The following is a 14784-nucleotide window of genomic DNA, read 5'->3' on the forward strand; positions in this document are numbered from 1 at the left end:
AAATGTGCGGAAGGTCTGGTGGACCAACGCATAAAACTTGGCCTTCATTAGTTAGGGTTAGGTTTAAAATAACATTTTAACAAGATCAATTGTGGAAATGGGCAGGATTTAGCAATAAATATGACTTTTTGACTGTGTTAAGTAGTGACGATGACAAATACTTTAATCAGTGAGGTCACTCCTATAGAATTCTATGGTCACTCCCACTTAGGCCAATTTTGAATGGTTGACATCCCAGGCTTATATGTGATGTGTGTGCAATAGCCTGGGGACAACAATTCACCAAAGAAATTGAAAGTGGCTTTCTTCCGGAACCAAGTTACATGTTTTTCAGTACACAAACACGCACACAACAAAAACAAGCCAAATTGCGTGGTGCTGGGCCCAGTCAGGTCTTTGACACGTTCACCCACTCCCCCGCTGAAAGATCAGCCACAAAATGTTGGCACCATTGTAACAGGTTGTAATCAAGCCCTGGTCTCCAGCATGGGAACAGAAGAGGAATACCTGGTGCGGTAGTCTCAGGTTGGACTACTCCAAATCATCTTGGTTCTGACACACACACACACAAACGCAAGATTTGCAGGTCCATCAACCCATTGAAATAGCTCTCACACCCTACAGTAACCTGTGGATCATGAGAGAACCTTCATAAATCAGCAGAATGTTAATAACCTATTTATTGACACTTTAAGTAGCGTCCTGTAATCCTTAGTTTGAAGTGAGACACCTTCAGTCATTATAAACATATCCTTAACTCTATATCGCATGGCGCTGTACTTAATTTAAAGTCAGACAGGTCATTTATAACACATACATAAATACCTTGTATCATATGACGCTGTACTTACTATGAAGTCAGACACCTTTGGTCATTCATAACACATACATAAATGCCTTATATCATATGATGCTGTACTTACAATAAAGTCAGACCCATTTGGTCATTCATAACACATACGTAAAGGCTTAATGATTTAAACACAAATATATTAACACTAAGGGCATTATCACTAACAGCTAAAACAAATAAACATTAAAGACATGTTTAAACCATACAAAAAGTCCAGCAATGCAATTACATTGAACATTACACAGGGCTGTGAATAGTGTAGCTTGTACCTGAGCTGGCGGACGAATGGTTGTTGCCTCTCTGCCACCTGGAGGTACTGCATGTTCCAACCTTCAAAGTAACAACAAAGAAAGTTAGCAGGTCTGTTAGGAAATGCCTTTGTCACACCATCTGGATAAGGGCATTTCTGTGCTGCACCAGAAACATTAAATGTGAAGATAGGAAACTCCATTCAATTCGCATTATTATAGTCTTCTTTCGTTTACAAATCTCATGACGTGACTATGCGACGTGGCTGTATCTAGGGGGGTTTGTATTTAGCCGAGCCTGCTAGCTAGCTAAATTTCGGGTAGCTAGCAATTGCTGTGAAGTCACTGAAATTATTTGAAATAATGATTGAGTTAGCTACAGTGTGTAATCTAACTCAACACTTAACTACTACAAACTAATTTAAATTACAATAAATAAAGGTTAACTTGTTTTTCACTGTCCAGTGGCAGCACAAGTGGGCATTTGATTTGCGAATTCATCACATGATCAGCGTCTTGTCAACAACACTAAAGAAGTACTTCCGGATCACGGAATTTGCCCCAAGTGCCCCACATAATAGTAGAGAAGTGTCAATAAACATTCATGATATATGAAAAATAATAGTCTAAACATTAACAATTATTCATATTTGTTCATATTGAAGTGACATTTGCATTACATTTGGGTTTTAAAACATGTTCCAAGGTCAAATAAATGCCCCCAATGCTAATCACAGTATATGGAAGACATATTGGCTTAGAGCAAGAACTACTCTGGGTGCCACAGTAGAAGTATTGAAGGGAATACTCAGTAGGGTCTGTAGAATGTATATATGGTGTCATTTCATGGGGCTTTGAATAATATGGAGTGATGCTGGCCTTTTACTCCACCCATTCCATTGGCGGCCAAATAACATCACGTGCGCTTACTGCAGTACAGAATTCCGCTAACCAAACAACAGTCCAGGGCATGCTCACTGATTTAAAGGGCAACTACTTCACATTTTTACCAGACCTCAAAAGTCATCCCCTTTTGTGTTTTAAGCATTATTGTGAACACAAAAAATCTAAATGTTGTTGTTGTTCTATTAAAAAAGTGTGAAAAACTGCGGTAAACCAGAAAATTGGGGAAATCCGAAAACTGGAAAAACAAAATAAAGAAAACGAAATTTTGGGGAAAAAAGGTGGCAAAAAATAAAAATGATTTTAAAATGCCTTACCAGCGTTTTTTTCTGTGCATGACTGCACTTTAGAGTGTGTGTCATCCTGCAGCACTGCATTTTGTGGGTAGTTGAGGTCAGGTCCAATACTGACTATGCACCCAATAGGAAAAGAGATTGTGCCATCTTGGAAATGTTTTAGTGAAATATAATATAATATATAACATTTTGCAGATGCTTTTATCCAAAGCGACTTACAGTCATGCGTGAATACATTTTTACGTATGGGTGGTCCCGGGAATCGAACCCAATATCCTGGCGATGCAGTGCTCTACCAAGATGACAGGGTTATAAATGCTTTTATATATTTAATATGATTTATGAGGCCTTTATTAAGCAGTGCTTCTGCCACCCTTTTTTAAAGCACAGGTTTATGTCATATTTGACATTGATGGTTATGTCACACAGTTCTGTCACATTTATGAACCCTTTATAAAGCATGACATAGAGTTATAGATTATTTATAACACATGCATGTAGTGTTTATGAAGGCTTTATAAAGGTTTTATGAAGCCTTTACAAGCTGCACGTCATTTAAAGCGGGACCGAATTCCTTAGAAAGCTGTTGTAAACTTGGAGCTCTCAATATTAAGCAGTCTGACACTCAATTACTCAATCCACACACACTGGCCTGACAAGTGACACCCACACACAAACAAAAGCCTCATTGGGTTCAGGGGCAGGTAGATATAAATAGTGCTCCTCTTGACTGCTCAGTCACAGGAGCACGCAGCAAGCCACGCTCTCTTGTGACCAAGCCCACTGATCCTTCCAGAGGGCTCGAGAAGTCACCCTTGTGTCTGTCTCCAGAGCTGAGATTTACGCTCCCTAACCCCTACACGGAACAAGGCACATGCTTCCCAGGGCATGAGGACATTGGGGGGGGGGGGTGGGGGAGGGATAGATACCATGCTCCCTCCAACCAACTCCCCCAACAACAATGCCTTGGCATCAGATACAGGGGTATAAAAGCTTGGGTAATAATACTTGTGCTGGTGAGTTGCAGTTATCCTTTTCTGGGGAAGAGGGCTAGGAGATACAGAAGGAGGGAGGACAGACAGTCATACATACAGGAGTTTGTCATGAAGGGCCATACGCAAGTAAATCCTTTGTAAATCAGTTGTTCCTCAAAAGAAAAGTCCACCATTGGTTTGATTAAAGCAACAATTATTTTACTTCTGTTTTCTGCTTCTCTAACCTTCTCTTGTCTTTTCACTTTATATGTCCTATCTCTTTGCTGCTTTCCACTCTTTCACAGGAAACACTTGTGAAACATCAACAGCACCTACAGAGGCAAAGGGATGTTGTCGCATACAGGATGAAGAAGCTGGCAGCAAAGCAGGTTGACGTTACAGTAAGTCAATGATTGTCTGCTGAAGTCTCTCGTCAGATGCCTGAAGAACACTTGTTAGCATCCTATTCTATTTCATTAAGATTCACAGCTGGGGTGAGTTCAATTGCAATTCATTCCAATAATGTTTATGGAACATTATGTCTGAGGGATAGGGAGATTTGGGAGATGGTGAAACAAACCTGAAATGGGTTGAAATGCAGCAATGGTTTTAAAGGCTTTACAAATAATTCATAGTCACTTGTCACTGTAAATCTGTATCTTTAAAATGGTATCTCCATTGCATTGCTGCCAAATGTAGTCTAATTAGGATTATTTTTTCAAACTGCTAATTCTGATCATTTCACGTGACCCCTCCCCCACTTCAGAAGAAGACCAACGCACTGAAGGAGAAGATTAAGAAGAAGTATGAGGACATGAAGAAGGTTCTGGATGAGGACCTGCGGATCACGCTGACCCAGCTGGACATGGAGTATCAAGCCACAGAGTGCACCATTGAGGACAGAATGGAGCGCTGCTACCACCTCAGTCAGGAACTTGACCAGGAGATAGCCCAGCTCAGCACCCAAATGGAGAAAGAGCAGACATACGACAAGGTGAAGGCCGTCTGAACATAACATAGGGACATTCTAATTTGACATACGTGCCTGTAACTTTCACATAAAGAGTGCGACAGCAAGTTAAACACACTTACTTCATGTTTGGATTTGGCCCGTAGAAGCAGGGTTTGAGTCATTTGTAAATTCAATTGCTGATCAAATTCAATTATTGATTGCAATTCAAATGAAATAGTCTCCAGGATGCAGAATAGGAATTCCAGTATAGGAAATATAATTTAATTAAATGAAGCGTTCACCCTACATGAATGTCATGTTTGTACCAAGTCCTGATATTCATACTCGAGTTACCTTGCAAATTCCAAAAGTTATGCTAGGATGCTACAATCTACATGGGTGTCAATGGAGAGGCTAATTTAGTCAAATGTATTGAAAAAGAAATTTGGTAGCACTTTATAATAACTCCACATAATAAAGCATTTATAATGGATAAGTTATTCATAATTTATGAATCATTACTCCCACATTTGTAAATGTTAGTAACCTGGTTATTCACACATTTATAAACATTTACATTTACATCATTTAGCAGACACTCTTATCCAGAGCGACTTACAAATTGGTGCATTCAACTTATGATAGCCAGTGGGACAATGGGGGGGGGGGGGGGGGGGATATAATTATTACTTTTATACTACTCCAGGTATTCCTTAAAGAGGTAGGGTTTCAAGTGTCTCCGGAAGGTGGTCAGTGACTCCGCTGTCCTGGCGTCATGGGGGAGCTTGTTCCACCATTGGGGTGCCAAAGCAGTGAATAGCTTTGACTGGGCTGAGCGGGAACTGTGCTTCCGTAGAGGTAGGGGGGCTAGCAGGCCAGAGGTGGATGAACGTAGTGCCCTCGGTTGGGTGTAGGGTCTGATCAGAGCCTGAAGGTAAGGAGGTGCCGTTCCCCTCACAGCTCCGTAGGCAAGCACCATGGTTTTGTAGTAGATGCGAGCCTCAACTGGAAGCCAGTGGAGTGTTCGGATGAGCGGGGTGACATGAGAGAACTTGGGAAGGTTGAACACCAGACGGGCTGCAGCATTCTGGATAAGTTGTAGGGGTTTAACGGCACAGGCAGGGAGCCCAGCCAACAGCGAATTGCAGTAATCCAGACGGGAGATGACAAGTGCCTGGATTAGGACCTGTGCCGCTTTCTGTGTGAGGTAGGGTCGTACTCTGCGAATGTTGTAGAGCATGAACCTGCAGGATCGGGTCACCGCTTTGATGTTAGCGGAGAACGACAGGGTGTTGTCCAGGGTCACGCCAAGGTTCTTTGCACTCTGGGAGGACGACACAATGGAGTTGTCAACCGTGATGGCGAGATCATGGAGCGGGCAGTCCTTCCCCGGGAAGAAGAGCAGCTCCGTCTTGCCGAGGTTCAGCTTGAGGTGGTGATCTGACATCCACACTGATATGTCTGCCAGACATGTAGAGATGCGATTCGCCACCTGGTTATCAGAAGGGGGAAAGGAGAAAATGTATTGTGTGTCGTCTGCGTAGCAATGATAGGAGAGACCATGTGAGGATATGACAGAGCCAAGTAACTTGGTGTATAGAGAGAATAGGAGAGGGCCTATAACTTTGCCCTGGGGGACACCAGTGGTGAGTGCACGTGGTGCGGAGACAGATTCTCGCCACACCACCTGGTAGGAGCGACCTGTCAGGTAGGACGCAATCCAAGAGTGAGCAGCGCCGGAGATGCCCAACTCGGAGAGGGTGGAGAGGAGGATCTGATGGTTCACAGTATCAAAGGCAGCAGACAGGTCTAGAAGGACAAGAGCAGAGGAGAGAGAGTTAACTTTAGCAGTGCGGAGAGCCTCCGTGACACAGAGAAGAGCAGTCTCAGTTGAATGACCAGTCTTGAAACCTGACTGGTTTGGATCAAGAAGGTCATTCTGAGAGAGATTGCAGGAGAGTTGGCTAGAGACGGCACGCTCAAGAGTTTTGGAGAGAAAAGAAAGAAGGGATACTGGTCTGTAGTTGTTGACATCGGAGGGATTGAGTGTGGGTTTTTTGAGGAGGGGTGCAACTCTCGCTCTCTTGAAGATGGAAGGGACATGGCCAGCGGTCAACAAAGAGTTGATGAGCGAGGTGAGGTAAGGGAGAAGGTCTCCGGAAATGGTCTGGAGAAGAGAGGAGGGGATAGGGTCAAGCGGGCAGGTTGTTGGGCGGCCGGCCGTCACAAGTCGCAAGATTTCATCTGGAGAGAGAGGGGAGAAAGAAGTCAAAGCATAGGATAGGGCAGTGTGAGCAGGACCAGCGGTGTCATTTGACTTAATAAATGAGGATCGGATGTCGTCAACCTTCTTTTCAAAATGGTTGACAAAGTCATCCACTGAGAGGGAGGAGGGAGGGGGAGAAGGAGGGGGATTCAGCAGGGAGGAGAAGGTGGCAAAGAGCTTCCTATGGTTAGAGGCAGAGGCTTGAAATTTAGTGGTAGAAAGTAGCTTTAGCAGCGGAAACAGAGGAAGAGAATGTAGAGAGGAGGGAGTGAAAAGATGACAGGTCCGCAGGGGGGAGTGAAAAGATGACAGGTGCGCAGGGAGTCTAGTTTTCCTCCATTTCCGTTAGGCTGCCCGGAGCCCTCTTCTGTGAGCTCGCAATGAGTCATCAAGCCACGGAGCAGGAGGGGAGGACCGAGCCAGCCGGGAGGATAGGGGACATAGAGAGTCAAAAGGTGCAGAAAGGGAGGAGAGGAGGGTTGAAGAGACAGAATCAGGAACTAGAACTTAAACATAGATATACATAACATAGAACTACAATAGACATTCACACCCTGACTCAACAAACAAGAGTTCCATAGGTCAGGACGTGATAGTACCCCTCCCCCCAAAGGTGCGGACTCCGGCCGCACAAACCTGACCTAACAGGGAAGGGTCCGGGTGGGCTTCCAGCCTCGGTGGCGGTTCTGGCTCCGGGCGTGACATCTTCTCCCTTGCTGCCTCCGCGTTGCACCCCTGTCTGGCCTGGACCTCAGCGCGATGCTTCCCCTCTCCTTCCTCCCACGATGTACCAAGCCCTGTCTGGACCCTGGTGTGGGAGGCCCCGAACCTGGAGAGGGGCTGACGTCAGGGCCTGGAGTGGAGCCGCTGACCGGAGCTGGACTGGGCACCGGTGGAGCGGACTGCTCTGGCTCCGGAGTGGATCCGCTGACTGGAGCTGGACTGGGCACCGGTGGAGCGGACTGCTCTGACTCCGGAGTGGAGCAGCTGACCGGTGCTGGACCAGGCACCGGTGGAACGGGCACGGGCCGTGCCGGACTGGGAACACGCACCACTGGCTTGTTGCGAGGAGAAGGCACGGGCCGGGCCGGACTGGGGACACGCACCGCTGGTTTGGTGCGGGGAGCAGCACGGGCCGTACTGGACTGGGAGCACGCACCACTACCTTGGTGCGAGGAGCAGGTACGGGCCGTACCGGACTAGGAACACGCACCACTGGTTTGGTGCGGGGAGCAGGCACGGGCCGTGCCGGACTTGGTACGCGCACCACTGGTTTGGTGCGGGGAGAAGGTACTGGGCTTACCGGGCTGGCGACAGGCACCACTGGTTTGGTGCGAGGAGCTGGCACAGGCTGAACTGGGCTGTGGAGGCGCACTGGAGAGCTGGCACAACCCGTCATGCCTGGATGCCCACTTTCGCACAGCACGCGCAGGGCGCTGGCACAGGACGCACTGGGCTGTGAGCACGCACTGGTGACACAGTGCGTAGGACTGGCGCAGGATATACTGGACCGTGGAGGCGCACTGGAGACCAGGAGCGTTGAGCCGGCACAACCCGTCCTGGCTGGATGCCCACTTTCGCACGACACGTGCGGGGCGCTAGCACAGGACGCACTGGGCTGTGAATGCGCACTGGTGACACAGTGCGTATCTCCGCATACTTAGGTTCCTCAATGAACACATGCTCCTTTTTTTGCCTGACCAGCTCCTCTCTCCGTGCATCCACCACTTCCTTCTCCCTAAGGTCTTCCTGCAGCGCCTCCCTCTGAAAGGATAACTCCTGCTCCCTCTGAGCTAACAGTCCCCGTAACGTGGTGGCCTCCTCTCTCAGACTGCTCCAGTCCTTCTCTCTCTCGCCAATCCTCCTCCAGTGAGGACTCCTCTGGGAGCCCCCACGAGTTAGGGAACAGAACCTCATTGTCCTCGTCATCCTCCGACTCCTCCGTGCAAAACTGTTCCCATTCCTGTTCCCATGGTCGTAGGGACTCCAACTGGAACCCCACCGGGTGCCCCCCAATTTTTTTTATTGGGGTTGCCCCTCGGGTTTCCTCAGCGTTTGGTCCCGTTGGTGTCGTCGTTGATCCTCTCTTGCCAGGGCCTGTACCTTCGTCCAGGGTCCTTTCCCAGTGAATATCTTCTCCCATGACCACCATTTGCCCACCTGTGACAAAGCTATTCACTCCTCCTCGGCACGCTGCTTGGTCCTTTTGTGGTGGGATCTTCTGTCACGATCGTTGAGAGACGGGTCAGACCAAGGTGCAGCGTGAAAAGCGTACATGTTTATTAACTCAATAAACATACAACAAAACAAGAAACAACGTAACGTGAAGTCCTCAGGCTATACACATACAAGCCTAAACGGAACAAGATCCCACAATGCAACGTAGGAAATAGGCTACCTAAGTATGACCCCCAATCAGAGACAATGAGCGACAGCTGCCTCTGATTGGGAATCATACCCGGCCAAACATAGACATAGAACAACTAGAACTTAAACATAGATATACATAACCTAGAACTACAATAGACATTCACACCCTGACTCAACAAACAAGAGTTTCATAGGTCACAGCGTGACACCCCCTTCAATCAGAAAGATTTCTGGCTCCCAGGTGTCTTTTATACAGGTAACGACCTGAGATTAGGAGCACACTTAAAGGGAGTGCTCCTAATCTCAGCTTGTTACCTGTATTAAAGACACCTGTCCACAGAAGCAATCAATCAATCAGATTCCAAACTCTCCACCATGGCCAAGACCAAAGAGTTCTCCAAGGATATCAGGGACAAGATTGTAGACCTACACAAGGCTGGAATGAGCTACAAGACCATCGCCAAGCAGCTTGGTGAGAAGGTGACAACAGTTACTGCGATTATTCGCAAATGGAAGAAACACAGAAGAACTGTCAATCTCCCTCGGCCTGGGGCTCCATGCAAGATCTCACCTTGTGGAGTTGCAACGATCATGAGAACATCTGAATGATTCATAGGAGAACTGGGTGAAAGTGTTGTGGTCAGATCAGACCAAAATTGAGCTTTTGCTATCAACTCAACTCGCTGTATTTGGAGGAGGAGGAATGCTGCCTAGGACCCCAAGATCACCATCCCCACTGTCAAACATGGAGGTGGAAACATTATGCTTTGGGGGTGTTTTTCTGCTAAGGGGACAGGACAACTTCACCGCATCAAAGGGATGATGGACTGGGCCATGTACCGTCAAATCTTGGGTGAGAACCTCCTTCCCTCAGCCAGGGCATTGAAAATGGGATGTGGATGGGTATTCCAGCATGACAATGACCCAAAACACACGGCCAAGGCAACAAAGGAGTGGCTCAAGAAGAAGCACATTAAGGTCCTGGAGTGGCCTAGCCAGTCTCCAGACCTTAATCCCATAGAAAATTTGTGGAGGGATCTGAAGGTTCCAGTTGCCAAACGTCAGCCTCGAAACCTTAATGACTTGGAGAAGATCTGCAAAGAGGAGTGGGAAAAAATCCCTCCTGAGATGTGTGCAAACCTGGTGGCCAACTACAAGAAACGTCTGACCTCTGTGATTGCCAACAAGGGTTTTGCCACCAAGTACTAAGTCATGTTTTGCAGATGGGTCAAATACTTATTTCCCTCATTAAAATGCTAATAAATGTATAACATTTTTGACATGCATTTTTCTGGATATTTTTGTTGTTATTCTGTCTCTCACTTTTCAAATAAACCTATCATTAAAATTATAGACTGCTCATGTCTTTGTCAGTGAGCAAACGTACAAAATCAGCAGGGGATCAAATACTTTTTTCCCTCACTGTATACTTTATAAATACTTTGTGAGTGACGAGTGTAATTTCTCACAAAAAGATGGATATGCCATTGGTAGATCCCAGATGTACCTGATGCTCCTTAAGGTCTCAAAATGGCCCTTCGAACATACCAATGGTGAACCTTTTTCAAAAACATGTTTCCAGTGATTGTCACATCAATATCTCTGTGCTACAATCACCAATTTTTTCTTTTGATAGGTTAAAATGTCTGCATTATTGATATAAGATTGGTTTAGTGGTTAAGGGGTGGGAATTAGCATATCTCTCAAAAGGGAAACCTCAATACGCAAATGGCTAATTTGAGGCTGCTGCCACAGGGAGGTGCCTCTACCTCACTCGATTTGACTTTGGAAGCTCCATCATTCAAATTTGGACAAAAATCACAATAATAATTTGGTTTTATGTTGGTAATGATCATTTTTACATTTTAGAGTATTTTTTCAGATTGATTAGATGAGTCTCTGAAATTAACTTTTGATGCCTGGTGAGCTAACTAGCTACCAAGCCGAGTAGCCAACTTTAAAAGTAGAATCAGCTGGAACATGAGTTGACAATTTCTGAGGTAAAAGTTAATATTATCTGATCAATGACATCGATATTTTTTAAGTACATGAAAAGCTTTATGAAGTGAATCAGACATTTTAAAAAATCTCCTCAGATAATGGTAGCTATCTAGCCAGATTGCTAGCTATCTAGCTAGATTGCTAGCTAGCCACCTAGCTAACTATGATGGCTAGCTAGCATGTGTTGTTCAAGTCAGTCACCCAAAACTGAGCAAGGTAGCCTACTTGATTTAACTCGTATTGTCTTTTGATGTTAATGTTTTCTTTGATAACTGTACAAAATAAAATGTGTCATTAGGTTTTAGAGCTAAAAACAAACTGGCTAGTGATTATATTTTGTCCCTTACTAGCCTGCCAAAAGGGAAAGAGGTGCTGTGAACAAAAATTGGACGAGTATATTTTAATAGCTTGTCATATCCCTCATAGCCATGAAGTAATCCCCTGATGACTACATGGCTGTATATCATTAGGTGTCTGTTTATCCGTGATATGAATCCTATAACATATTAAGCCTTCTGGCTGTTGATTGCAAGAATTAATGTAACGTTAAATCAAATCAAATCAAATTTTATTTGTCACATACACTGGTTTAGTAGATGTTATTGCGGGTGTAGCGAAATGCTTGTGCTTCTAGCTCCGACAGTGCAGTAATATCTAACAAGTAATATCTAACAATTTCACAACATCTACCCAAATACACACAAATCTAAGTAAGGAATGGAATTTAAGAATATATACACGTATGGACAAGCAATGACAGAGCGGCATGGACTAAGATACAATAGAATATTATAGAATACAGTATATACAAATGAGACGAGTAGTGCAAGATATGTAAACATTATTAATTTGACTAGTGTTCCATTTCTTAAAGTGGCATACAACTTTTCAGTATCTTTCATACTTTTTAAGTTATACTTTTTTTTGTCCTTCTTTTTGTCCTCCTTCAAATTCCTGACATTTCCTCAACATTCTAAAGGCCACATTATGACATCATAATTTAAACATTCCATTCACTGTAAATGCAACAATGCAACTTTTGACACAAATCAGCTACTTTGTCCACTTGGCCAACAATTTAGACAAAAAGTCTCTGCTTTTCAAATCTGAACGCGGAACAAAAATATATTATTCTGATAAAAAGTTACAGCTGTTTTAGTAACAGCATCAACAACATTATTTTCCAACTTTTTCCAAACTACTGCCATTTTGACCACTCCCCCAACAAGTCAGACAAAAACCTAGAGCGTATGAAATCTTCCTCTAATTCTCTGCTTTTCAAATCTGGAAGTGGATTAGGAATACCTTCTACCAATCAATAGATAGAGCTATTTTAGTAACTCATCAACTGCTCTCTTTATAGATGCAGTAAGTCATGTCAGAAGCTAGCAGATTTATTACTTACCAACAACAGCTGCAAGTTTTGAAGTTCACTTTCCTTGCTTTGTCTAAAAACACTATCATGAAGCAAAGTTTCGTAGGTGAGAGAGCAGTATTTATTTAGTTTCAAAGCACTAACGTTTGTTAGCAAGTTTCTCACACTGCCTTTAGCCATGAAGGAAGCAGTCCTTTCAAGGCAACTGTTACTAAGCAACAACTGCCTCGGACAACAACTGCCACCGATCACTTCTTTCAGTTTTCACACGCAACAACTGCAGTTTAGACACTGACCACAACCACACAACTACTGACAACAACCACACAATTTATGACCACACAACTACTGAACCACACAACTACTGAACACAACCACAGCACTACTGAGCACAACTACTGAGCACAACTACTAACCACAACAACACAACTACAGACCATAACTAATGACCACAATGACTGATCACAACTACTGAACACAACTCCTGACCACAACCACACAACTACTGACTACAACTACTGACCATGACCACACAACTACTGACCACAACCACACAACTACTGACCGCAACTACTGACTACAACTACTGACCACAACAACATAACTACATACTATTACTACTGACCACAACTACTGACCACAACAACTGAGCACAACTACTGACCACACAACTACTGAACCACACAACACAACTATTACAGCACAACCACAAAACTACTGACAACAGACCACAACTACATGATCACAGCTACTGACCACAACCACACAACTACTTACCAAAACTACTGACCACAACAGACCACAAATACTGACAACAACTACTGACCACAACCACACAACTACTGACCACAACTATTGACCACAACTCCTGACCACAACCACACATCTACTGACCACAACCACACAACTACTGATCGCAACAAGTAAACACTACTACTGACCACACAACTACTGAACCACACAACTGACACAATCACAAAACTACTGACCACAACCACAAAACTACTGACCATAATCACTGATCACTACAGACCACAACTACCGACAACAAGTACTGACCACAACCACACAACTAAGGACCACAACTACTGACCACAACCACACAACTACTGACCACAACTATTGTTCACAACCACACAAGTATTGACCGAAACTACTGACCACAGCTACAGACATTGAAATCAGGTTCATTTTCGGTTCTGAATGAAAGTTGAAAATAGGTATTTTCCAAACGTTGAAAATACATATTCTCCGGCCGTTGAAAATATGTATTTTCCGGACGTTGAAATCAGGTAAATTTTTGGTTCTCAATGAAAGTTGAAAATATGTAATTTATAGACACCTATGTTTGGGCCAAATCAAGTCTGGTCCAAATCTGAACGGAACATATACGTCTATGATTGATTCAGATTTGGTAGGGACCAGACCAACAAACACTGTCCGTGGACATGGAATCAAGGCCGGTCTCTACTGCACAAAAAAAATATGTCCAAAAGTCGTCAGCGTCGGTCCGTGCTTACTGAGGTATAGCCTACAGCAGGGATGGGCAACTCCAGTCCTCGGGGGCGGAGTGGTGTCACACTTTTTCCCCATCCCTAGTCAACACAGCTGATGAAACTAATTGCATTCTAAACTGAAGATCATGATTAGTTGATTATTGGTGTAAGATGTGTTAGCTGGGGCTGGGGTAAAAGTGTGACACCAATCAGGCCCCAGAGTCCTGGAGTTGCCCATCTCTGGCCTACAGTGTCACCTGAAATGTAATTTTAGGAATGCACATCTATGTGGTAGGCCTACCGTTTGTAAAACACCCCAAAAAATATAGCCGGTCCAAAAGGCGTCGGCGTTGGTCCGTGCTTACTGGGGTGTAGCCAACCAGTTCGGCCCGCAATGGAATTTTATGAATTTCCATCCATGTGGTAGGCCCACCGTTTGTAAAACAGGCCATTGCATTGGCTTTATTAGTCCTGATTCCCCGTGACTAATCAATTTGGCTATTTAAGCTCTGAATATCAGCTACCCAACTTTATCAGGAGGAGTTATCCTGAGCCTATTTGCATTGTGTTTACGCAGCGGGAAATGCAGAAGTATTTTCTTTTTCGCTATGATCAGCTCGTAAGGATACAAACTTTAAACCACTGATAATTTAGTCCACGGTATGAAACTCCTGGACAGCAGTTGTGAGTAGCCTGATTGTCCATTCCATATTGTCCATTTTACTTTTACCTGTTTTGTTTTTAGGATATGTGACTCGTTTCAGGAAACTAGGCGTATGCTGCGTGTCACTACTTCGCAGGAGAGACATTTGAATGTAAACTTTTTTCTTTTAAATCAAAATGCGTTTCTTGGCAGAAATTGTTAAATTACGAGCCTAGTTCGTTTAGAGACAGAAAAAGACAGGAACCTTCCCGCCATGATTGGCTGAGATAATGGGTGGGCTAGGCATGTTGAGAGATGTGTTCGGATTGGTCTGCCATGTAGCACGCTTCTGTCTATAACATGAGTGGGTCAGTATGCCTAGGTAATCCTTTCTAACGCTGCTTTTT

General features: G+C 44.4%; 1 protein-coding gene across 1 annotated transcript in view; it reads left to right on the forward strand.

Annotated features, from left to right (window-relative positions):
* Positions 1-3403: 3403 nt before the first annotated feature.
* The window catches only part of LOC311134024 (zinc-binding protein A33), a gene marked incomplete at both ends in the record, with an annotated part of 34526 nt that continues 23145 nt past the window's right edge, over positions 3404-14784 (forward strand). Inside the window, 3 exons of the mRNA XM_084167638.1 lie at positions 3404-3421; positions 3580-3675; positions 4041-4268. Coding sequence (XP_084023764.1) covers positions 3404-3421; positions 3580-3675; positions 4041-4268 — 342 coding nt within the window. The remainder of the gene's footprint in view (positions 3422-3579; positions 3676-4040; positions 4269-14784) is intronic.

This window comes from Coregonus lavaretus (assembly GCF_964263955.1).
Source record: "Coregonus lavaretus genome assembly, chromosome: 1".
Lineage (NCBI taxonomy): Eukaryota > Metazoa > Chordata > Actinopteri > Salmoniformes > Salmonidae > Coregonus > Coregonus lavaretus.